The sequence below is a fragment of the Vulpes vulpes genome, chromosome 2 (assembly GCF_048418805.1).
Source record: "Vulpes vulpes isolate BD-2025 chromosome 2, VulVul3, whole genome shotgun sequence".
NCBI lineage: Eukaryota > Metazoa > Chordata > Mammalia > Carnivora > Canidae > Vulpes > Vulpes vulpes.
Window position 1 is genome coordinate 127,077,873 of NC_132781.1, and position 27,200 is coordinate 127,105,072.

The following is a 27,200-nucleotide window of genomic DNA, read 5'->3' on the forward strand; positions in this document are numbered from 1 at the left end:
GGACAGTAAACAGACTCATATTCCAAAGTTCTCTGATTCTTAATTAGCCTTACTGAAAAAGACTTTATGACATATTTATGACAGATTTTCATAAAAAATTCTTCAATCATAATAAACTAATTTCAGGACCATAAATATAAACATGAGGCTTTTTAATCCTCATGATTCTCTGTTTGTATCATTCAGAAATGAAATAAAGTGAAATAAATGGTTTAATATGTATTTAAATGTTTTCTTTTCCATCTTTTAAATATTTATACTTTTTTCCCATTTCTCTCAAGTCCTATCATTAGCAGAAACGTTTTTCATTAAGACTCTTAATATAAATCAGTATGGACCTAATTTTAGAAAAAAACTTCCCAGACTATTTTTATCAATGAATGGCCACTAGCTTAAAGTGGCCATTTTCATTCATGTCCAACTTTACGCACAATCTGGAAGAGAAGGATGCCTTTCAAACTCCAGTATTTCCTTTATCTTGAATTTACACTGCCTTTTTAGTCTTTATTGGCTTCTTAGAGAAATAAAAAATCAAAGCTAATGCACCCAGACGATCTGAAAATAAGTAACCATAGTAGCAAACAACTTCCAACAAACAACTTGATATACTTGGAAAACCCAAACATGCTGTAAAAAAAGAAACCAAAGGAATGGGAGACAGTTATAATGGACTTGAATTCTAGACTGCCCAAATTGCCAGGTGAAGAATAGAAAGAAAGCAGTCTTTCTAAACCAACAAGAGATTTTTATAATGCTTTCTCCTCATGAGTTTTCAGGAGACTAGTCTAATATTCACTTCCATTTTCTAATCTGTTTTCTCATTTACATTGGCCATTCATTGCTTCACGGTGCTTTTATCATAACCCAAATCCACTGAATTTGGGTGAAATTTAAAACACTGCCAAATTATAACCATAAGAGAAAAAAGGAGGGAGGGAATACTTAATACCCACCATCTTAATTAGCCTGAGAAACAATTAAAAAAAGAAAACTATAAGGGGAATAATGATGTTAATGAACAGTATTATCTACATATGTTAATCACTGACCAGGTTCTAAGCTTCTGAAATTCTAGGGGTATGTTTCCCCAGAAAAGTCTAGAAAATGAGTTTGATTTTTTAAATTGCATTGTAACTTCAATGAACTTCAATTCTTAACCAGAAATGATACAGAAGCCTGGTTACTCCTGAGAGAAAAGCAGAGTAACTTTAACTGCACTCCTGTTTTTAGCTTAATAGCATTAATAAAAAGTGCTCATCCAAATAAATACCATTATTTATATTACAATAAATAATAATACTTAACAAGTTAACTAAAAGATCACATTTTTGTAATTTATTGATTCTTTATTTGGCTAAAACGGCTTACCTGGTACAAAATATTCTGTCTGCATAAACCAGTGAAATTCCAAATGAAATCCCAAGTGTATGGCCTTATAGGTGACAAGGAAAATCAAATAGAGAACAGACACTGTACCTGTGAGAAAAAATTTAGAAACCATTTATCATCTTTGTGTGTTTTACAGATTGTTTTAAAATTAAGCTTTGGGGCAGCCCTGGTGGCTCAGCAGTTTAGTGCTGCCTTCAGCCCAGGGCGTGATCCTGGAGACCCAGGATCGAGTCACACGTCAGGCTTCCTGCGTGAAGCCTGCTTCTCCCTCTGCCTGTGTCTCTGCCTCTCTCTCTATGTTTCTCATGAATAAATAAATAAAATCTTAAGAAAAAAAAAAAGAAAAAAGAAATTAAGTCCAGTCATTATGGAGTAGAGTCAGGAAATCCAAGTAGGTTTCTTTCTAGGAATTAGACGCTAATTTCTGTAAAGAAGCTGTAATTGTAAAAGAAAGGAAAAGTACCAAAAAAAGGGGGGGGGGAGCAAAATATTCTTAAGGAGATAGAGAATAATCAATCTGGTTACAAGTCTGGTGATTGTTTTAGCAAATACTTTACCAGTTTATATGCTAACTTTTAAAGAGCTGTTCCACAGGAAAGTCAGCAAGCAAATCAGGAAACCACAAATGAGCTATATAAGCTCTTCTGTGGGTTTGCAGTTCAGCTGATTCAGAAATGATAAAAACAAGAGGCCAAAGCTTATATAACCACAATGCTTGATTTTCTGTGTGTGTCTGCGGCAGTCTTGCAGTGAATCCTATTGTGACACAGAGAAGTATAGAGAAATATCCTTACCTCCTCCTTTGGTCTTCTGGAAACCTCAAAAGCTACCTCCTTGATGTGATGAGTAATCTAATTATTTTATACTCTACACTGCCTACCAGGAGATCAAATCTATAGGGAGGAGGCGAAACCCTATGGTTTATTTGGGGTTATCAATTTTTTATGAACGTTATCTTTAGTTAGCCAGATCTAAGTTTCTTCTTTTTTTTTAATATTTTATTTATTTATTCATGAGAGAATAATATTTTATTTATTTATTCATGAGAGAGAGAGAGGCAGAGACACAGGCAGAGGGAGAAGCAGGCTCTATGCAGGGAGCCCGATCGAGCCGACTCGATCCCGGGTCCCTGGGCTGAAGGCGGCACTAACCCGCTGAGCCACCCGGGCTGCCCCAAGATCTAAGTTTCCACTGAGGGTTCCTTTTGCCATCTTAAATTTCAGTATTACAAAAGAAGACAGGATCAAAACATTCCTTTAATGATGCAGAAATTTGTGAAATTTCTTCAGTGACTTCAGAAATTTGAAAAACCAGGCTCACAGTAAGAAGTCTGTTCCTTTAAAGGAGGTAGTAGTGTTCCAAAAAGGAAAAAGCACTAAGGAGGAAAGCAAAAGCAGAATAAACCTCAATCGGTTGAGTTAGAGAATGACATTCCAGGTTGAAAGCTAAGTGATAATTCTGTGACATACTCTTAAATAGAAACTAGGAAAAAATATTCTATAACCTCCTTTAGTAAATATTCTTATCTTATGCTTTCAATCATTAGTATTGAGAATTCCTGTAATATCCAATTTGGATCTCTCCTCCTGAAAACTTAATCTGTTTCTTCTAAGTTGTACCCACTGAGGAAATGGGGAACAATGGTTCAGTAAGGATAGAATGGGAAATCTAGTAACTCATCTTTTAAAAAAAAGAACTTAGACTTTAAATGGTCATCTACATTTTTCTCTGTGCCGAACTCCATAAAGAAAATAAAAAAGCAGGGTAACATATGAGCGAACAAATTAAACATAGGTAAACAGGGCTGGTAGGTAAGTCTCTCCCCAGCCAGATCATATTTCCACAGAATCCAGTGTGTATTCTATTACACAGAAGCTCTATAACACAGTGCGCTTCAGCTTACCTAGGATATTAAATTTTGAAAAAAATGAAGGAGATTTGAAATTGAGCAGTGGCAGGAGGAGCCCTATGAGGTAAAAGGGCACTGTCTTGGACTTATTCCACCACTTTTCAAACTGCTGGAGTTCTGTGTCATTGGCGTAGAAAATCATAGAGCCATTTTCAGGACTGCCACCACTCCCAGCACTTGGACAAATCACTGCAATAGGAAAAGCATCAGATTAGAGAAGACCATGAAGAATACAAAATGACTATCCCAGAGACTGACACTTGCTCTACCAACCTCAATTTGTATCATGAATAAGTTTCTCCTTTCTGGAAAAAATAGAAGGTTATGTTTAAGTATATTAGGAATCTTTTACCTACAAATAATTAAAGGTAGGAGAATCTTAAAAAACTTTGAGGTATATCCTTAATTTCTATGGGAAGCTATAAAATTATCCTACCAACTATCCTTTGGTTCCATTGCCAGAGAGAAAATATTGGGTTGAACAGCATTTGATCTTATTTATACAATAATATAAGAAATATTCAAAGTAACTGGTGCAGCCACTCTGGAAAACTGTGTGGGGGTTCCTCAAAGAGTTAAAAATAGAACTGCCCTACAATCCAGCAATGCACTGCCAGGATTTACCCCAAAGATACAGATGAAGTGAAACGCCCGAACACCTGCACCCCAATGTTTATAGCAGCAATGTCCACAGTAACCAAACTGTGGAAGGAGCCTCGGTGTCCACTGAAAGATGAATGGATAAAGAAGCTGTGGTTTATGTATACAATGGAATATTAGCCATTAGAAATGACAAATACGGGATCCTTGGGTGGCGCAGCGGTTTGGCGCCTGCCTTTGGCCCAGGACGTGATCCTGGAGACCCGGGATCGAATCCTACATCGGGCTCCCGGTGCATGGAGCCTGCTTCTCCCTCTGCCTGTGTCTCTGCCTCTCTCTCTCTCTGTATGACTATCATAAATAAATTTAAAAAATTAAAAAAAAAAAGAAAAAAAAGAAATGACAAATACCCACCATTTGCTTCGACGTGGATGGAACTGAAGGGTATTATGCTGAGTAAAATAAGTCAATCGGAGAAGGACAAACATTTTATGGTCTCATTTGGGGAATATAAAAATTAGTGAAAGGGAATAAAGGGGAAAGGAGAGAAAATGAGTGAAAATATCGGTGAGGGTGACAAAACATGAGAGACCCCCAACTCTGGGAAATGAACAAGGGGTAGTGGAAAGAGGGGTGGGCTGGGGGTTGGGGTGACTGGGTGATGGGCACTGAGGGGGGCACTTGACGGGATGAGCACTGGGTGTTTTCCTGTACGTTGGTAAATTGAACACCAATAAAAATTAATTTATTAAAAAAAATAAAAAAAAATATTCAGAGTGATTGTTACCTTTGGGCTAATAACCCATACAAAGGCCAAAGAACAGGTTTCTTTCTTTCTTTTTAGAGGGGGGCAAGGGGCAAAGGAAGACAGAGAGAGAATCTCAAGCAAACTCCATGCCTAGGGCACAGCCCGACGCGGGGCTCAATCTCACAACCCCAAGGTCATGATGTGAGTCAAAGTCAAGAGTCAGACAGTTAACCCACCTAGCCACCAAGCCACCCTAGAACAGATTTCTTTAACAATAAAACAAATCTATGGGTTTGGAATAAAAAGTGCACATCACTGAAACAGATGACATGGTATTGTCAAAAACTAATTGTTGCTTAATGCTTAAGAATCTTGAATTCTGGCAATCTGGAATAATTTTCATGGAGGTTTATCATATTTTACAGTAGCCCAACAGCTTAGATGATATCCAGAGAACTGAGAATTGAGTAAAACATATTTTTTCTAACACTAATCTTCAAGGGGCAATTTCTTCTGTTAAGAGAGAGGATACAAATCATTCTGTGTTTTTAATTTCATAGTAGTACTTTTCCTAATAATCAGCGCTTTAAAAGGAATTCTTAATGCTGATGAAAAATACTACTAATAAGTAACAATCATACTCATCACTAGTCAAAGAGAAAAATTATATATTCATTTTAAGTTCTGTTTTTAATTTTATTCTCTATCCATTATATATTTGGCATGCTACAAAGCCAAACAATTTTCTTGCTTAGCCAGCATTTTGACATGTACTTTTTTCTTCTACGTCTGCACAGAGTAAATTAACTTGAATTTTTCTTGCGCTAATAATAACAGTGGTAAAGAGCACAGGCTATGGAAGTTAACTGAATAGTCAATCTTGACTGTGTCACTTAGTAGTTATATATAACGTTGGGCAAGTCATTAACTTCTCTGTGCTTTGGTTTTTCTATTTACAAAGTGAAGTTAACATTATCTGCCTTACAGAGGTGCTGTAAAACATCTAGAGTAATGCCTGCACACAGTAAATATCCAATAAAGGTCAGCTGTAACTTTACATTAACTGAGACTGACAGTGTCATTCTACTTAACACATTGTTCAAAGAGAAGAATGTAAAGTAAATTGACTTTGCTGATGGTGCTCTCCAAATCATCAGTATCATCACGAAATTTATGAATATATTTTAAAATTATACTGAAATACTTCAGTATAATTATCCAAAGGTGTGTGTGTATATATCCACAGAAAAGCTGGCATGGCACTCACTCATTTGCTAGCGTTAAGAAAACACAGGTTAATGAGTTTAATTAAGAGACAGAGTAAGACATTGAAACGTTTGCTTCAAGAGAGGAGACTTCTGTCCGTTCATTGTATCCTCATAGCCTAGAATAGTTCCTGACGTAAAAGAGACCTAATAAATCTATATTGAGTGGTGCCTGGGTCGCGCAGGCAGTTGAACAGCTGATTCTTAGTTTCAGCACAGGTAGTGATCTCAGGGCGGTGGGATGGAGCCCCTCATTGGGCTCAGCACAGAATCTGCTGGACTCTCTCTGCCCCTCCCCCTAGGCACCACACACAAGTGTGCGTGCTCTCTCTCTCTTAAATAAGCTTAAAATGAGGGGAGCGAGGGAGGGCGCGGCCAACTCCCGGAGGGATGGCAGGCCGAGAGAGCGGCTCCCGGGTCTGGCGCTGAGCCTGCCGGATGGGAGGCGGCCCAGCTGCGGGCTTGGCCTTGGCCCCAGTCCCACCAGCATGGCCTGCCGGACCGTGTGGGCCGAGACCCGGAGCTGGGCCAAAGATGACATCAAGAAGGTGATGGTGACCATCGAGAAGGTCCGGAGATGGGAGAAGCGCTGGGTGACTGTGGGCGACACTTCCCTTCATATCTTCAAGTGGGTGCCAATGGTGGACCCCCAGGAGGAGGAACAACGGAGGGCAGGTGGCGGGACGGAGAGATCCTGAGGCTGGGAGCAGCCGGGCAGGGGCACCAGTCCCCGAGGGAGTGGTCCTCTCATCCTGATGGATCTCAAAGATGAAAACAGTAACGAGAGTTTCCATTCAGAAGGCTCCCTGCAAAAGGGCACCGAGCCCAGCCCTGGGGGTACCCCCCAGCTCAGCTGCCCTGTGTCACCTGCTGGACCACCAGAAGGGGTCCCAGAGGATGCTCAGCCCCAACGGCTGGGCCAAGAGAGAGATCCTGGGGGCATCACTGCAGGCAGCACACACGAACCCCCAATGCTGACCACGGAGGAGCCTGTTCCAGAATTGCTGGAGGCTGAGGCCCCCGAAGCTTACCCTGTCTTTGAGCCAGTGCCACCTGTCCCCGATGCAACCCAGGGTGACAAAGAGGACTTGGAGGGTGCCCCCCTACTCAAGCGCATCTGCCCAAATGCCCCTGACCCCTGAGAAGCCGGCCTGCCTGTTCTGTTGCCCCAAGGGCCCCTTTGGCTTTTTACAAATAAAGACCCTTTTGTAAAAAAATAAATAAATAAAACAAACTTAAAATGATATCAATTTATTATCTTTGAAATCTAAGCACATAAATCTAAATACATAATGTAAAGATACATTAGCATTTCTTAAGCCCAATACTCTGAAATCTAAATCATTAATACATAAAGCTTTAGCTGATGTTAAAGGTTAACAGTTTAACTGTTAGGAAGGTTATATTAGCTTTTATATTCACTTTCCCTATGACTGCCATAGTAGATAAACACACAAGACACAAAGACTTATTTCTAACTAATTAAAGGAAACTTTTCAAAGAAACGAAGATTATTTTTTTCTGTATTTACTAATGTTTGTTCATTATTAAGAAAGTAGTTTACATTTGTGTATCTTAAATATTAGTAACTAATAAATGCCTAAAAAAGTTAACAACCTGAGACCTATGCTTCTAGATTTCCAAAACAATTAGCAAAGATAACGCTCTTAAAAATATGTATTGACTATTTATAGGCAAATATGGATTCTATAGATGGATCTTGTCAACAAGATTCATATTCATATGAATATGTGTTCATATTAACACAATCTTTTATGGAGTTTTTTTTTTTTTGAATTGCATTAGTTGCCAACAATTAATAGTGGCTCAGTTAACATAATGGTAGCGATGTTGAACTAATTATTCACCTAAAATAAAACAATATGTTCTACCTTAAATTCCTTCTGAAGCAAAGTGGAAAATAAAAAAAACAAACTAAACTGTAAATTCCAAACTACTTACCAGGGTTGCTATCATTGGTACTTAGTACAGCATCTGTGTCATTAATGTGATGAATAAAATCTGAAAATTAAAGAAAGAATATAGTTTAATACCAAAGGAAAGATGCTAAATCAATTACCCCCTAAAGTCTTTGATCTATAAAAATCTTTTAAGATCTACTGTGTGGTAATATTACCATACAATGAACCAAAACTGCTTCATTATTAACACAGCTTCACTGTTCTCAGCTTTCTCTACTTAGAGGAATGATGTCATTGGCTTCATAGTTCCCATTACAGAAAACTCTTACATGATTGAAGATTTAAAAAAAAAATCTAGCTACACAGTAAAATTTAGTTAAAGCCCTGGAATCAAGATAAAGTGTAAAATAATTTTCTTATACTCACACTAATTGATGTAAGTATAGTTACATCTTATATAAAGTTTTAAAAGCCTGCAGAAGGGGAAAACCAACACTTAAAACAGCAAAACTTACCTGAAGAATCATTTAAAGTTTTTGCAAAGTGTTATATATGCTTTTATAGACTGAGGAATATATAGTTATTGCTCACATTACCACTAAGCTATACTAAAGGAAGTAGTAAAGTAAAAAACATGTGCAGAATGGGAGAAGATACGTGCAAAAGACATATATGATAAAGAGTTAATATCCAAAATCTATAAAGAACTCATAGAATTCAATACCCTAAAAAACAAATAATCCAGTCAAGAAATGGGCAGAAGACATGAACAGACGTTTTTTCCAAAGAAGACATCCAGATGGCTGGCTAATGGACACCTGAAAAGATGCTCAACATCACTCATCATTAGGGAAATGCAAATCGAAACCACAATGAGATAGCACCTCACACCTGTCAGAATGGCTAAAATAACACGGCAAACAAGAGATGTTGGTGAGGATACGGAGAAAGGGGAACCCTCTACACTATTGGTGGGAATGCAAACTGTTTCTGCCACTCTGGAGAACAGTATGGAAGTTCCTAAAAACTTAAAAATAGTACTACTCTATGACCCAGCAAATGCACTACTAATACTAAGTATTTACCCAAAGGATACAAAAGTACAGATTTGGAGGAGTATGTGCACCTCAATATTTATAGCAGCATTATCAACAATAGCCAAACTATGAAAACAGCCCAAATGTCTATCAACTGAGGAATGAATAAAGATGTGGGGTACATGTATATGTGTGTGTGTGTGTGTGTGTGTGTGTATCACTAGATTACTCAGCCATCAAAAAGAATGGAATCTTGCCATTTGCAATGATGTGGATGGAGCTAGAGTGCATTATGCTAAGCAAAAGAGGTCAGTCACAGAAAGACAAATACCATATAATTTCGTTCATATGTGGAATTTAAAAAACAAACGAGATGAACATAGGGGAAGAAAAAGGAGACAGAAGCAACTCACAAGAGATTCCTATTATAGAGAACAAACTGAGGGTTGATGGAGGGACATGGGTAGAAGATGGGCTAAATGGGTGATCGATATTAAAGACACCTGTTATGATCAATGGGTGTTATATTTAAGTGACGAATCACTAAACTCTACTACTGAAACCAATATTACACTATATGTTAACTAGAATTTAAATAAAAATTTGAAAAGAAAAAGTATTTGACTGCTTAAAATTCCAAAAAAGTATATGCAGATATCTGAGCATTCAAATCATTCTACCATTAACGAGAGAATGGGTAAAGAACATGTTTTCTTGATAGACTGAATTTACTTTATTCTGTTTGAGGTTAATCTTTTATAACCTTAGTAACCATTAAAAAAGTGTTTAAAGTGAAAGTTAAATGAGTTGATAAAAAATGTGGGATTAGATTTAATGGTCATAAAGCAAGTTAAGTACATGAATCACTCACCTAAATTGTATGCTTCTTACGATAGTAGAGTAGTAAAAAAAAAAAAAAAGTAGAGTAGTGCTCTAGGTTTTTATAGTATCTTCAAGGGTTATTAGTGATAAGATTGGAGGTTATCAATCATTATCTACTTCCTGATGCTGAAGATTCAAATAAGACTAGTAAAATCTTGACACCAAGATTGGTATGGTAGGGTGAATATTCTCCCCCTAAATCCATGTCCACAACAACCTTAGAATGCAACCTTATTTGGAAATAGGGTCTTTGAATATAAAATCAAGTTAAGATGAGGTCATACAGGTTAGGGTAGACCCTAAATTCAATGACTGATAGCTTTAATAAGGAGAGAAAAATTTGTACAAAGACACACTGAGGGGTGATGTCTATGTGAGGACAGGCAGAAATTGGGTCATGGAGCCACAAGCCAGGGATTGCCAAGGATTGCCAGCAATCACCAGTTGCCAGCAACTAAGAGGAGGCAAGGAAGTCTTCCCTAAAGGCTTCAGAGGGAATGGAGCCCTAGTGGTACTTCAATTTTGGACTTCTAGTCTCCAGGACTGTGAGAGAATAAATTTCTTTTGTTTTAAGCCAAGTAGTTTATGGTAATTTGCTACAGCAGCCCTAATACAGCAAGGTTCAACAAGGACAGTATGAGAAAAAAAAGAAAAAAACATCATAGGCTAGTATCTCTTTTGAAAAGACCCAAAGGAAAAGAAAGACACAAAGGTTCTAAATAAAACAGTAGCCCCATTCCTCTTGAAAATAAATTGAATCCAGTAAGAAATTAAAAGTATACATCATGACTGCTAAATTAAGTTTATCCCAGGATATAAAAATGATTTAAATCATACAAAATGTATTCATTTAATTTATCACATTAACAACTTAAAGTAGAAAAGACTGGAGTGTCTGGATGGCTCATTTGGTTAAGCGTCTAACTCTTGGTTTTGGGTCAGGTCATGATCTCAGGGTGGTGAGATCAACCCGAGTCAGGCTCTGTGCTGGGTGTAGAGTCTGCTCAGGATTCTCTTTCTCCCTGTCCCTGTACCCCATCCCACTCTACTCACACACTCTCTCTCTCAAAAAAAAAAAAAAAAAAAAAAAAGAGGAAAAAAGATTTATGATTGTCTCAAGGGATGTAGAGTATTAAGCATCTGATAAAATCCAGCACACATTAATAAAAATTCTTAAGGAAATAATAGGCAGGAACATCTTTAAATTGCTAATGGGTGTGACCAATATCGCACAACAAACTCAATATTTAACGGTGAAAGATTTCCACAGGAACAACATAAGGATGTCTACCAGCACTGCATCTATGTAACTTTACACTTTAAAAAAGATAAATATGTCTATATATGTGTACATATAAACATTTATATGTTGTTTGTGTATACATAAGGATATATGTATATAAATATAAATGTATATATGTATGAATCACTTAAGTAATAACTGGGCAGGAAGTTTTCAGTACTCATGGATGATGTAACTAAACAGAAAATGCAAAGTGAATCTACAAAATTAGAATCAATAAGAGTTCAACACATCTGCTAGATTCAAGACAAAGATCCCAAAATTAATTAGGTTATTTTATAATAGCAACAATTTACTTGAATTTTTATAATTACAAAATATATCACTACTTTCTGGGAAGATAGAATAGTTTCATGAAGGGGAGGTGGGTTTCATGGATGTATTCATCAAAGTTGTATGGCTAAAATTTATATGTTTCTATGAATAGAAGTTCTATTTAAAAAAGAGAATTGAATATATAATGGTTAATGGAGGTGAGGCGTGGGTATAAGCATAGGTCATGTTTTTTAAATGGATAAGATAATGACCCCAAGGGGGAAAAAAATCTGTTCTGAGGGCGCAAAAAAAAAAAATCCCTTACTCTTTTTATATATAAAGCACAAATATACACACAGTTCATATAGAGATAAAAGTATATCTGTGATATTACAACAAATTGAATCAACTATATTTTCCAGAATTACAAATGACTTTACTTTATCCCAGGTCCAGAATTTAAGGCTGAAAGTAAAACAATGCAGTAGTTACTGTACTTTAACTACTGTTAAAGCATATGATATAGATACTTACTAAAAATAAACCTTCCAGTATTAAAAAGAAAATTAGACATAAGCACCCAATAAACTATCATTGCTCCAATGAGAGATACCAAGGAGAAAAGGAGACTCGACCATTGTCCAAAGGAGCCAAAATAGTATCTGCACACATCTGGATATTCCCAGGTAGTGGTATCCACTGATGCTAAATAAAAATAAAAGAATAAAATTAGGTGTTAATCGCCCATAATCATAATTAATTCAAAATACTTAATAAGATATTAAGAATATATTCCACCACCAGACATCAGACCATATAATCATATAACAGAAATTAAAAAATTATAGAACAAATACATACAAAGGTCAATAAAACAGTATAGATAATAAGTAAACTATAGTATGATATTATTTTGTAAATAATTAAAAAAATAATAAATCAAGGCTAGACAAAAATCATGACTCTGAAGATATTATTCAATATTTGGCATACTTAAATAACCTACAAAGAAAAGTTTTCCTGAGTCATACTTTATACCACATGCCAATTTCAGACAATTGAGCTAAAAATTCAAAAATAACAGAAAAGTTAGAAGACAATTTAAAAATAGATCTTGAAAGGTTATTCTTTTCTATCAAATGAAGAAATAGAAATTACAATGGAAAAGATAGGTAGATATAAACAAACTCATATTATACAAAAGCCATTCAAATGTTGGATGGAAAAGAAAACTGACAAAAAATAATGGATAAAGGGCTAATGCCTACAATCATGCAAAGAACTTAGTAGATCTATAAGAGCACCAAGGACCTTGAGGATAAATGGGAAAAGGATACAAATAAATAATACAATAAAGAGAAAATATACCACTGCTTAACAGAGACCAAAAACAAAACAAAACAAAACAAAACAAAACAAAACAAAACAAAAAAAACCAAAGAAGGCAAAGCCTGGTCTCTTGATTCAAAATTGCAAAAGAGGGCACCCCGGTGGCGCAGCGGTTTAGTGCCGCCTGCAGCCCAGGATCTGATCCTGGAGACCCAGGACTGAGTCCTGCGTCAGGCTCCCTGCATGGAGCCTGCTTCTACCTCTGCCTGTGTCTCTGCCTCTCAGTCTCTCTCTCTCTCTCTGAATAAATAAATTAAAAAAAAAAAAAGTTTTAATAAAAACAACAAAACAAAACAAAATTGCAAAAGATTCACTAAAATAATGTAGGTCTATTTAGGTCCTAAACTACTTTAAAACAATCTAAAAAGGTATTTCCCTAATCTAGAATTTATAGAGAAGAGTAGAGGCAATGTATTATTAAACTTTGTGAATTCACTAAAATGGATATGTTCATATTCTCATATTTTTCTAGCTATATTTTCTACTTTTAGGTGATTCCAACATTTAGATCTCTTGGTAAGGAAATATCAAAAGTCACCATTAACCAATAAGAATCATAGAATTTTCTTTACTTTTTTAAAAAGATCTATTCATTTGAGAGAGAGAGAGCAGGAGAAAGGGAAAATTCTGAAGTAGATTCCCTGCTGAGCATGGAGCCCAACGTGGGGCCTGAACCTTAAGATCATGACCTGAGGGATCCCTGGGTGGTGCGGCGGTTCAGCGCCTGCCTTTGGCCCAGGGCGCGATCCTGGAGACCCGGGATCGAGTCCCACATCGGGCTCCCGGTGCATGGAGCCTGCTTCTCCCTCTGCCTGTGTCTCTGCCTCTCTCTCTCTCTCTGTGACTATCATAAATAAATAATAATTAAAAAAATTAAAAAAAAAAAAAAAAAAAAGATCTTGACCTGAGCTGAAATCAAGAGTCGGATGCTTAACTTACGCAGGCCACCCAAGGACCCTAGAATCACAGAATTCTCTATTTAGTTCTGGAAAAGACTTAGGACTACAAACCTCTCTGAATTTCAAAGGAGGTCACTAATACATTGACTTATCAGTTCAGTTGAATGCTACACATTAGAGAAGTAAATTCTTTAGGCACAAAATATTTAACACACGTGTTAACACACATGTACACATTAGTGATCTACTTCAACAAGAAATACTTATCAATATCCAAACTGTTATTCTATTTTCACCATGGCAATCTCTTACATATCATAGCTCGTGATTTCACTACTCTGTAGCAGCAATAAAGTGTTAAAATGCCCATCAGCATGATGACACACATTCCAGTAGTAAAGCCAGCCTGTTTAAAAAAATATAGAACATATATTATCCTGTCAGAATGAATGCATATGCAAAAATATTAAACACTAAATAATTATGATAAAAACATGACAATGTTAAATTATGTATTTTCTTTACTAAATGTTGTATAGATTTATTAAAACCCCTGTTGTAAAACTTACAATATAAAGAGAAAATAATTCAGGCAAAAAATGCGCTGAAAAATTATATTACCTGTTTTATGCCCCAAGGAATACTTAGTATAGATGTTCCCATCATGGTATTCCAAATCATAAAACTGAAAACACAGAGTAATAGCAGTAAATATATGGAGTCTGACTCTTTAAACATTTTAATTAAGATAAAAATTTAAATAACCAGTATTTTTCACTTACATATAGTTTAAGTTATGCTCCAAAAAGAAGTTTTACTCACATGGTTACTAAACTGGTGTTTTTACCATATCCTTCAGTGTAACTTTGAAGTTTATAAGCAGAACCCAACGGACTATATACATAGCACTCTTCTGGAGCTGGAACTACATGATCTGGGGCAATCTAGTTAAAGAAGAAATGTCACAAGAGACATGTTAGAACCAGTAAATGTGCAAAATAGGATATTTTCTATTCATCACAATACCTGACTCTAGACACAATTCTAAATATTGTGAACAAACAGCATGTATTCCTGATTAATGAATATAAAAAACCCTTTCCAAATGTAGTAGAAGATCTGAAGGACCAAGAGTTTAAAGAATAAAAGCAATAAAATGTTCATGTGAAATGACAATTTTTAAAATATGTAAATGTCAAAATATCTTTCTCTTTATTTTCAGGATAAAGAAAGAAGAGTCAGCAAAGAGTGAGATTAAGGAAATCTGGATGGAGGAGATTTAGGCCTAAAGTGAGGGGAATTCCAAGAATCAGGGTAGTTTTAGAAAAGAGATAGGTAACAAACTCAAATCATAAAGAACTGACCTGTCAATACAAGGTAAAGAAAGAAAATATAAATACAGACCATTCTTTCAAATGCTTACTAAAAGCATTTAAAAAGTAGAAGATAAAAGTGAGCTAACATAGCCTAAAGGAAGGCAAAGCAAGGATTTTTTTTTTTAAAGATTTTATATATTCGGGGATCCCTGGGTGGCACAGCAGTTTGGCGCCTGCCTTTGGCCCAGGGCGCGATCCTGGAGACCCGGGATCGAATCCCACGTCGGGCTCCCGGTGCATGGAGTCTGCTTCTCCCTCTGCCTGTGTCTCTGCCTCTCTCTCTCTCTGTGACTATCATAAATAAATTAAAAAAAAAAAAAGATTTTATATATTCATTCATGAGAGACAGAGAGAGAGATGCAGAGACATAGACGGAGGGAGAAGCAGGCTCCTCGATCCCCGGACCTGGGATCACGCTCTGAGCCGAAGGCAGATGCTCAACTGCTGAGCCACCCAGGTGTCCCCGAAGCAAGGATTCTTAAAGATGGATATAGATACGTATTTCTTATACATAGCTCTTTTTTTTTAAAAAAAGATTTTATTTATTCATTCATGAGAGAGACACAGAGAGATAGAGAGAGAGGCAGAGACACAGGCAGAGGGAGAAGCAGGCATCATACAAAGAGCCTGACGTGAGACTCGATCCAGGGTCTCCAGGTTCACGCCCTGGGCTGCAGGTGGTGTCAAACCGCTGCGCCACCAGGACTGCCCCTTATACATAGCTCTTATCACTCAAACATATCTTCTGAATTTTACCTCCCTAGAGAGAGAAAAAAATTAGTCTACTGGAAGAATTCTGCCCACCTCCCTGAGAATAGTACTCTGAAAACATGTAGTCCTATACACAGTAGTAAAGACGTGGGAGCTGACTGGTATAAATCAGCAATCTTTTCTCTTTAAATCAATTCATTCATTCATTCATTGTGTGAGTTGGGGGAGGGCAGAGGGAGAAGGAGAGAGAGAATCACAAGTAGATTCCATACTGAGCCCAGAGCCCATGTGGTGCTCCATCTCACTACGCTGAGCCAAAACCAAGAGTTGGACATTTAGCTGACTGAGCCACCCAGGCACCCCCCTCCCCTTTTTTTTTCTTTTTTTAAAGTAGGCTCCATGTCTAACATGAAGGCCATCAGAGTCTGAACTCATGACCCTGAGATGAAGACCTGAGCTGAGCTGAGGAGTCAGAGGCTTAATGGACTGAACCACACAGGTGCCCCTCAATAATCTTTTATATTTAGCACCTACTATGCATATTTTCAACCCTGTGCTAGCTTTAATGTTCAAAAAAAAAAAAAACCCAAAAACAATACAGTCCACAATTTTAGGAAGCTTAAATTCCAGCTGGAAGACATATGAAGCAATTAGATAAGGCTATAAGAGAGAAAAAATTAAGTTTGGGATACTGTATTGTAGGAATGACAAAAAATTAACAGGGACTAGAATAGTTGGGGAAGATGTCAAGGAAGTGATGGAATACTGGGCCTCAGTAGGTAGACAGGATATGGACTGGCAGAAAAAGAAAAAGTGTCAAGTTCTTCTCTATGCATATAATTTGTAGTATCTTGTGGGTAAAAAATGTCTTGAATGCTATGCCTCGTGTGGCTTTGGAAACAACTATTTCTGAGAGCTAAAAAAGCATATATGGAAATGGGTCTGCTGGCATCTCTTTTACCCTTAATGCTCCTGGGTCTGAGTTCGATTATCTTCTTCAAGGGAATAAAAAGAAAACAGGGGAGGGACCATATCTGCATCAGGCAGGAGATAAACCATGATACCTAGCAAAGTTTAGAAAAAGTGAAAATCAAAAGTTACAAAAGGCAGGGTAGAAGAAGCTCAAGGTTAAGAAGTTGCAGATTCTTAAGAGACATAGACAAAATGGAGAATTGGATTCCATACTCTGGCAGTAATTTAGGGCAGTGCTTTTCTTCCTTCCTTTCTTCTTCTTCTTCTTTTTTTTTTTTTAAAGGATTTTATTTATTTATTTGAGAGAGAGATAGAGAAAGCAAGAGAGTGAGCACGACCTGGAACAGGGGAGAGGGAAAGGGAGAAGCAGACTCCCTGCTGAGCACAGAGCCCAATGCGGAACTTGATCCCAGGATCCTGGGATCTTGACCTGAGCTAAAGGCAGACACTCAACTGACTGAGCCACTCAGGAGTAGGGCAGTGCTTTTCAAACTTGAATTTTCCTGTGACTGACACAGGGATATTGTTAAACACAGATTATGATTCAGTAGGCCTAGAGTAAGGACTGAGATTCTGCATTTTTAGTAAGTTCTCACTGATGCCAATATTGCTGGCCTCTGTAGGACACATTTTTATTTACAAGGATCTAGATGTTGGCAGTCAAATAATTTTCTTCTTTCCTGCATTTTAGAATAAAAATAATAAGATAATTGAGGAAATTTTCAGAATTAAGAAGATATAACTCGGTAAAATCCTGAGACATGTGGTCTCACTGTTCTTCCCTTAAAAATCTTCAGAAAAATAATTTTGGAATTCTCAGGAAATGAGCCTGGATGTATACATACATTCATTAAAAATGGTTATGTCTCACTGTTAACTTTAGATCACTGTTTATATATTTTGATTACTAGAGTCATCTCAACTGTCAGTTAACAAAAGCTATTCAACTTGATGTATAATGCTGACTTAATTTCCAAGCAAACAATGTCCATTCAGGCCTAGACTGGCCCAGCTGGTATCTCTGACGTTTATTTCGACAAGTAGAGCCTCAGAGGTCTGAATTAGACTCAGAGATACTGGATTACTTCTACTCCAGAGGGCTTAGATAATTCTGTTATAGAACCAAGACTTTACTACAAGTACTGATATAAAGGCCTAAGGCAGAAAAAAAATGAAAAAAAAATTGGGGAAAAAAATGACCCCACCCAGAACACTTTGGAGGTCATTACTTTGGCTATACAAAAAGAGATCTTAATAACTCACAATGCTTTAAATGAGGTATCTAGGTTCAAGAGATATCCCAATCCTTGCCCCTCAGTATACATCTAAAGAATGTTGGTTCCTTTCTCCTCTTTTTATTACCTATAAAAATATCATTTTTTCCACCAAGAATGTTTTTTTTTTTTTAAGAATGTTTTCATTTTTCTTTAAGCTTTCAAGTTTCTGAATATCTCATAAGCAACCAAATTACTTCCAATATAATTTTTGATCCTAAAATAATAATATAGATTTTAGAAGATCAAGAGTTAACAACTATGGCCCATGGTCAAATCTGGCCTTCAACCTGATATTTTACAGCCTCTTTGCTAAGAATTTTTTTTTCTTTAAGCTTTTATTTATTCATGAGAGAGGCAGAGACACAGGCAGAGCTATTAGAACTGGGGACTAGCAGAATTTAATCCAACAAATTTCTTAGGCTGTTGTCAATAGAGAGAGATTGTTTCAAATCTCTGTCATGCTTGATAAGAATGAACTAGCCTGAGATGTAAGACATGTACTAATTAATTACTATCTTGATTTTCCATGATGCTATCCTTGGAATTTGGCCAGCAAAAAGTTCAATCACTGGGAGTTTCCTTGGCTCATGTTGTTCACTGTTCATTTCAACTTAACCTTAGACAATTAGCAATGTTTGCCCCTTACCAGAGCCTTGTCTGCAGGAGCGGTGAGGCGGCTGTAGTAATGAATCCTCTTGTTCATGGCAGAGGCATGGTCGCTAACCCTCTGAATGACATCATTCACATTGACGATGTTTGTGGGCTCTATATAGAAAGGCCTAAAGAAGGGAATATACACTTGACAAAGAACATTCAGCCAGAGTTTCTGGAAGGCAGCCACTGAAGAAAATAACTTCTTGTCCTCCATTAGAAATGGGATGAACCAAGGCAAGGCATTCACTTCTCACTTTTGGTGGGAAAAGAAAAAGTCACAAAAGAAGTTTTATCCAATCCACAGACTAAGCTTTTTTCTCATAATACTATTATAAACACACTTTTCTAATCTCTAGGAATTTAGCAATAGAGGAGATATAACAGAAAGAGCTTCAATCAGTTATTAAAAAGTATAGCAGCTGTCAGTTTTCAACAATGAAATTTAGACCCACACAGCTTTGAATATTCTCTCAAAAAGCTTTTGGCCCTAAATCAAAGAAATTATTGTCATAAATGTTCCTCTACTAAAGAGTCTCCACTCCTTTATGGGCCTAAGTTATTTCCTCTGACAAAATATCTACTTCTTGGTTCATGTACTAAAGATTAGTGATCTCAACCACTTCCCTTGTGAAACTTGTCCAAAGTGCTATCAAATGGAACATCAAGACATTAGAGATATTTTGCCTCATTCTACTTTTCTTGGACTTCAATAACAAATCCCATTATGCTATTATTCATGTGTATGCTTCTTTCCCATAACTGTGTCTCAATCAACTGCAGATTCTGGTTTTCAATCATCATTTTCAGCCATTAACCTTGCCAGTTCCTTACCAAAACTTCCTCAATCTGCCTTCTAAGCTTCCAGTAACATACTCCAAAACTGAAAGACCAGGCAGAAAGGAATGCCTTCCTCCACTGACTCTCAAATCCCTCAAAGTCACAAATAATACTGTGCCCCAAAGTACCTATATTTTACTTCCAGATTATACACAGATCCAAATAATGAAGGAAAAAAACCCTAGATTTCTCTGGTTCCATATAATTCTTCTATACTTACATTCTGAAACAAGTTTAAAATTTATGTTAGTCATAGCTGTAATCATGACAGTATGGTACTGGTGCAAAAATAGACACACAGATCCATGGAACAGAATAGAGAACCCAGAAATGGGGCCTCACCTCTATGGTCAACTAATATTCAACAAAGCAGGAAAGACAGTTTCTTCAACAAATGATGTGGGGAAAATTGGACAGCCACGGGCAGAAAAATGACACTGGACCACTTTCTTACATCATACACTAAAATAAACTCCAAATGGAGTTTGTGGATTCCTGCCTAAATGTGAGGAATCCATCAAAATCCTAGAGAAGAACATAGGCAGCAACCTCTTTGACCTCAGCCACAGCAACTTCTTATTAGACACATCATCTTCAAAGGCAAGGGAAACAAAAGCAAAAATGGGGACCTCATCAAGATAAAACTTTTGTACAGCAAACAGTTGACAAAACTAAAAGGCAACCTACAGAATGGGAGAAGATATTTGGAAAGGTCTTAACAGATAAAAGGGTAGTATTCAAAATCTATAAAAAACTTATCAAACTCAACACTCAAAATTACAAAAAAAAATCCAGTCAATGGGACACCCAGGTGGCTCAGTGGTTGAGCGCCTGCCTTCGGTCCAAGGTGTTATCCTGAAGTACTCGAATCGAGTCCCACATCAGGCTCCCTACATGGAGCTTGCTTCTCCCTCTGCCTGTTGTCTCTGCCTCTCTCTTTCTCTGTCTCTCATGAATAAATAAAGTCTTAAAAAAAAAATCCAGCCAAGAAATGGGCAGAAGACATGAATAGACATTTCTCCAAAGACATACAAACGGCCAAGAGATACACAAAAAAATGCTCAACATCACTCGGCCTTCATGGAAATATAAATCAAAACCACAATGAGAGGGGCATCTGAATGGCTCAGTGGTTGAGAGCCTGCCTTTGGTTCAGTGCATGATCCCAGGGTCCTTGTATCAGGTCCCGGATCAGGTTCTCCACAGGGAGCCCGCCTCTCCCTCTGCCTATGTCTCTGCCTCTCTCCCTGTGTCTCTCATGAATAAATAAAATCTTAAAATTAAAAAAAAAAAAAACTCACAATGAGATACCACCTCATACTGGTCAGAATGGCTAAAATTAACTCAGGAAATGACAGATAACTGGCAAGGATGTGGAGAAAGGGGTACCCTCTTATACTGTTAGTGGGAATGCAAACTCTTGCAGCCACTCTGGAAGACAGCATGGGGGTGCCTCAAAAAGTTGAAAATACAGGCACCTGGGTAGCTCAGTTGGTTAAGTTTCTGCCTTCAGGTCATGATCCAAGGTCCTGGGATCAAGTCTCACATCAGACTCCCTGCTTCTCCCACTCCCCCTGCTTGTGCACTCTCTTTCTGTTAAAAACAAACAAACAAACAAACCTTAAAAAAAAAAAAGTTAAAAATAGAGCTACATTATGACCCAGCAATTGCACTATTAGGTACTTATCCAAAGGATACAAACATAGTGATTTGAAGGGGCACATGTATCCCAATGTTTATAGCAGCAATGTCCACAACAGCCAAACTATAGAAAGAGCCTAGATGTCCACTGAAAGATAAATGGATAAAGAAGATGTGGTAGATATATATACAATGGAATATTACTCAGCCATCAAAAAATAACAGAATCTGGCCATTTCCATCAACATGGATGGAACTAGAGGGTATTATCTAAGCAAAATAAGTCAGAGAAAGACAAATATCATGTGATTTCACTCATACATGAATTTAAGAAACAAAACATGAACATAGGAGAAGGGAAGGAAAAATAAGATGAAAACGGAGACAGAGATAAGCCTTAAGAGACTCTTAGCTATAGGAAACAAACTGAGGGTTGCTAGAGGGGAGGTAGGTGGGGAGATGGGGTAACTGGGTAACGGGTATTAAGGAAGGCCCTTGATGGAATGTGCACCGGGTGTTATATGCAACTGATGAATCACTAACTTCTACCTCTGAAACTAATGCTACACCGTACATTAATTAAATCAAATTTATTTTTTTATTTAATTTTTATTTATTTATGATAGTCACAGAGAGAGAGGCAGAGACATAGGCAGAGGGAGAAGCAGGCTCCATGCACTGGAAGCCCGATGTGGGATTCGATCCCGGGTCTTCAGGATCGCACCCTGGGCCAAAGGCAGGTGCCAAACCGCTGCGCCACCCAGGGATCCCTATTTTTTTTATTTTTTTAAAGACTTCTTATTTATTCATGAGAGACACAGAGGGAGAGGCAGAGACATAGGCAGAGGGAGAAGCAGGCTTCCTGTGGGGAGCCTGATGTGAGACTCAATCCCAGGACCCTGGGATCATGCCCTGAGCTGAAGGCAGATGTTTACCACTGAGCGACCCAGGTGCCCCAATTATCAAATTTAAATAAAAAAATTTATGTTAGTCATTTCTAGAGACTAATCTGATCTTATGGAAGGAAGTACCTGAAAAATCAAGTGACTGAAATTTTAGTTTCAGCTATTTTCCCCACTACTAGATATTAAAGAAATGATAGTATAAATGTTAAATTTAATCTTATCGCTTGTTAGTATACAGAATCTCTGAATCTTTCTTTTGATATTTACTCTCCACCACAGTATCTAAATAGGAAAGGTACTCTCCAGTTCAATCCAACAAATATCTTAAAGTTGAGCACTTACTAGAGCAAATATGTGGATATAGAGATCAACATAACAATCTATTTATACTAAGGGATTTCAATAAATCTGAAAGGGATATAAAGAAAATGAAAGTGTCAGAGGCTAAGTAAATTATACCTAGTTATAAATCTGGTAGCCTTAGATAACTAACTACAGACCCTCGCAAAGCATCACAGTGTTCTATATAATTTGTATATTTACTGTGACAGCAGTACTAAAAAGCAACGCAAAAATATTTATGTCCAGGAGACAGTTTAATCAGATCTGGGGTCACAATCTACAGGGCATTCGTTTCTTTTTTTGCAAGAATGATACCCCACAAAATTCAAGAAAGAGTTACAGCTTTAATGCCAACATAAAGCATAAAGCAGAGATTGTAACTAATCAAGGATAACTAAAAGAGACTAACAAGTATGATATTAATAAGAGGTGTGGAGGTTCTACTGGTAGCTTTTTACTCTAAAAATTCAACAGTATTAATATCAACCACTAAGTTGGCTTGAAGGACTGCTGAAAAGCAGTCCAGGAAGTGCTACATTTTTTGGCTCCTGGCCTCTAACAGAAGTGTTAACGGTACCAGTTTAGTTGGCTTGGGTACTCTGAGAACAGAATGACTCTGAAAGTTCTTCTTTTCCAACAGTTTTCATCGAGATGCTGAGTGCCTGTTCAAACAAATATTTTGGAATCTTTTCAAAACAGATTCTCTTTTAAAAATAAAGAAACTATCCATCCAATAATAATCCAAATTATTAGAAACATATGCTTAAAGCTCCATCTGAGAGAGCAAAATATATAAATTACATTTCTAAATTGAACTTCAGTTGGCTCTGAAAACACTTTTAAGATTAATAAATACAGAACAATATTTAGAGTAAAATATTTTTGAAACTTGGGCTTTTTCTTTTGAACATGGTTTCACATGACTGCTCCCTATCAGTGTTATTTCCTATTTGAAATGTAGCTCAACTGTGCAGAAGTAAAAATAAACTAAGATATTTTATGTAGAAGTTATATTTGTTTTACTTTATAAATATGTATGATCATACTACAGAAAAAACACTTCTAACATTTAGCAAAATTTTTAAAATATTTAAAAATGTAACTCAAAATTCTATATTTTTATTTAATACTCTTATAAACAGAGAAACATTATTTCTACCTAACACCTTTTCAAAGTTCCACTCCTTAAATTCCTTAAAAATTTTTGGCTTTTAAATCTATCTCCACCCGTCTATAGACCAGTTATGCTTCTCTGAAGTTTAATAACTCAGTCCCATGATTAAGGTTCATACTCAATATGAAGACCTATGACTTAAAGATGTTCCTTTATTCACATCTCTGTGAAAGCTGAAGCACTCCAACATCTGCTAGATTGGGGTAGTTTGTTAAGAAATGAAAAGGGAATCAAATATTCAAAAATCTCAAGCAAATAAACATTCAAAATAATGAGTCTGCTATACGTGTTTCTTACATGTTTCTTCCTGCTTGGTAAAATGCTACAGTAAAACGATAGGTCGGATACGCAGCTTTTCAATAAAGACAGAAAAGAAGCTAAGCAAGCCATTGTACCTAGAAATTCCTTGCTGCTACAATAAAAATATTGGTGACCTCTAGCTTGCTAATGTGTTTCTCACTTCCTCTGTTGTACAACATCCTTTTTCACAAAAACCCTCTTTACACTCCAATTTCACTCAATATTATCAAAGGCTGGGCCTAAGGATTTTCTCTATAATGGTTAATTAATTTGTACTGGTTCTCAAGTTTTTTAAATATTACTTAAGTACTAAGCAAATATTAAGCATTGTTCTAAATGTTTAACAATCAATAAGATATAGAACTTACAGGATCATAATCTGCTAGAAGGTAAGCAATTCCAATCCCGAAGCAAAAAGAGAGAGAGTACTTATGAACAACAGTGGAAGCAAAAAAGAGTGAACAGAGTTGTGTGGTGCTAGGTATGTGCAGTGTACTATGGGATCAAACAGAAGGAGAAGCTAAACCATGTCTGGCAGATCACTGAGGAAGTTACAGCTGAGCTGAATCCTAAAAGATACAGAGTCAGTCAGGTATGGGAAAAAGAAGGAATGAAATAGTGTTTCCAAAAATAGTATTTCCATGTAGAAAGAACCAGGAGAGTGAGCATGATGTATTTTTGAAACTCTAAGGAGTAGAAAGAAAAGTGGTAAGACATGAGGTAAACTTGGACGAGGACATAGAGGACTTCACATCCAACAAAGGATATGATACTAAAGGGAAGAACCCCTAGTTTCCATCTCCTTTGTCGATTCCTTCTCCAAATCCAACCCTCAAATAATCAGAGTAACCCAGAGTTTAATCCACTGACATTTTCTCTTTATCTAGACTCAATCTCTTGGTGGACCCATCTAGTCATGTAAATTTAAATATCATGTATATGCTAATAGTACTCTAACTGTTATCTTTAGCCCAAACTCCTGATTCATATTATCAGACTGCTTTTGCCACCCCATCTCCTCCACCCTATCTCTTGGACCTCACTGCTTACCACACTAAACACACTAGGCTCCTGACAATTCCTGAAACACTACAAGCATGCACCTACTCCAGGACCTTTGTTACTAATTTCAAGTAAAAACAAAGTCTCTGAAAGCCTTTCCCCTAGATATCTGCATAGCTTACTTCTTTACTTCTTTCAATTCTTTCTTCACTTGAGGAATGAGGTATTTAGATACCCTTGACAGCACAGCTAAAATTTCAACCCATCTTTCTACCTTTGTCATTTCATGTCATTTCTCTGCTTTACAGTATCTCCTTAGCATTTATACTAATACAACATATACTTATTTATTATTGGTTGCTTCCAGTAAACATAAGTTCCACAAAGGCAAGGATTTTTGTCAATGTGGTCACTCCCATATTTTCCCATAGTTCTTGGCATATCATAAAAGCTCATTAGAATATGGTGCGTAAAATATGGTGTATCATTTTAAGAAAAATTCTATTTTGAAATGATTTTTTAAAAGTAAACTCTACCCCCAACATGGGGCTCAAACTCATGATCTGAAGATGAAGAGTTACATGTTCCATCGACTGAGCCAATCAGGTGTCCCAACATTCTGAAGTAATTTAGAGTCACAAAGAAGTTAGAAAAATAGTACAGAGAGTTCCCCAATGTCAATATCCTCAATAACCATAGTATAATCATCAAAATCTATATTACTTTTACAATTAGCAAAAAAGTTAATGAAAAATTATGGGGAAAATTCTTTCAATTTTTCTGTAGGTTTAATATTTAAAATAAAAAAAATATTTAAAATAAAACTTGGGGGAGAAATGATGGAGGGAGTAACCAAAGTGTCAAATACAAATACAAAATGAGAAATAACCTGTACAAAAGTTAATTTAGTATGTTAGTGTGTTTTCCTCAAACCAATTAAAAATTTTTCAGGAGGACAGAATGATTAACTGTGTCAAATGCTACTCCTAAGTCAAATGAGATGAGAACTGATCAATGAAATGCCCACTGGTGATAGTGATAGGAGCAGTTTTAGTGGAGTAGCAAGGCAAAAGCCTGTCTGAATTAGGTTCAAGGGAAAAACTGGATACGGTGAGTATAAATAATCCTTACAAAGAGTTTTCTGTAAAAAAGAGTGAAAGAAATGTAGTAGTAGCTAAGGAGTTAAGTTTAAGTACTACAGAAAGCATTAAAAAAATATAACAAATACAATAATCACCCATAATCCCACAATGAATAGTTATTAATAACACTGGCCAACCTCATTCTCCTGTAGGAAAATGAGATTCCATTAAATGTTCACCAGAATTGCTGAAATTTTTAAACCTGACAATACCAAGCACTAGCAGGAGTAATGGAAACTCTTACTATAGTGGGAATGCAAACTGGTTTAAACTCCTGTAGAAAAGAGTTTGGCATTATCTAGTTAAGATGAATATACACATACATATATCCTTGGTAAGTTCTTGCACATGTATGCTAAGACAAACATACAGTAATGTTTATAAGAATGTTATTTGTAAGAACTCCACTGGAGACAACCTAAATGTCCAACAACAGTAGAATGTATATGTAAACTTCAAATACTCACAGAATAAAATATCAGAAAGCATGGGAAAACTATTGTTACATTCAACTTGGATGGAAATTACAATGCTGAACAAAAATTCTAAAATAATACATATAGAATGATCTCATTGACATAAAGTACTCAAAAAGGTAAAAATGAATTCAGTATTTAGGGATGCAAAAACAATAAAGAAAAGTAGGGAAATGGTCATACAAATGTCAGGAGAATGGTTACCTGTAGGGAGGAAGGAAAATGTGTTTGGTGAAGGATCTATGAGAACTTCTGGGGTGCTGCTGTTTCTATACCTTGCTTGGTGTTGCTTGCACTGGTGTTGGCTTTATAATTATTCTTTAAATTGTACATATAGGGGCACCTGGGTGGCTCTGTTGGTTAAGTGTCTGCCTCTGGCTCAGGTGATGATCTCAGGGTCCTGGGATGGAGTCCAGCAGCACCTTGTTGGGCTCCCTGCTCAGCAGGGAGTTTCCTTCCCCCCCTTCTTTGCCCCTCCCCCTGCTTGTTCTCTCTCTCTTAAATAAATCTAAATAAATCTTTAAAAAAATTAAATTGTACATATATGTCAAATAGTCTTCTGTATATATATCATGTGATAAAAGACTTTTAAAAAATATTTTATTTATTTGAGCAAGAGATAGTGTGTGTATGCAAGAGATGGAGAGAGAAAGAGAAATGAGTGGGACCTTTACAAAAAAAGGTTTGCCACCTCCTGCCATAGACCACTGAAAGTCTCCTTAGGGACTTAAATTAGAGGTGGAGAAGTAGGACTTCTATTCCCTCTTCCTGGTAGGTAGAGAGGGTAAGCAGG

The 27,200-nt window shown here is 36.7% G+C and overlaps 1 protein-coding gene and 1 pseudogene across 6 annotated transcripts in view; one reads left to right on the forward strand and one right to left on the reverse strand.

The window, feature by feature from the left end:
* The window catches only part of SLC38A9 (solute carrier family 38 member 9), an 83,894-nt gene that overhangs the window by 36,765 nt on the left and 19,929 nt on the right, over window positions 1–27,200 (reverse strand). For 2 of the 6 annotated variants that reach the window (XR_003238131.2, XM_026018798.2), the window contains exons 3-10: window positions 18,581–18,713; window positions 14,421–14,542; window positions 14,220–14,283; window positions 13,911–14,004; window positions 11,845–12,015; window positions 7,874–7,933; window positions 3,293–3,487; window positions 1,369–1,476 (exon numbers count right to left, since the gene is read on the reverse strand). Coding sequence is in view for 5 of the 6 variants with exons in the window: in XM_026018798.2 (XP_025874583.1) it covers window positions 1,369–1,476; window positions 3,293–3,487; window positions 7,874–7,933; window positions 11,845–12,015; window positions 13,911–14,004; window positions 14,220–14,283; window positions 14,421–14,542; window positions 18,581–18,713 (947 nt within the window). In the remaining variant the exon portion in view is untranslated. Of the gene's footprint in view, window positions 1–1,368; window positions 1,477–3,292; window positions 3,488–7,873; window positions 7,934–11,844; window positions 12,016–13,910; window positions 14,005–14,219; window positions 14,284–14,420; window positions 14,543–18,580; window positions 18,842–21,123; window positions 21,220–22,890; window positions 22,976–27,200 lie in introns of those variants that run through there. The other 4 variants (XM_072749942.1, XM_072749944.1, XM_072749941.1 and 1 more) reach the window with 4 other exon arrangements.
* LOC112935192 (B-cell CLL/lymphoma 7 protein family member C pseudogene) lies at window positions 4,730–7,201 on the forward strand (annotated as a pseudogene).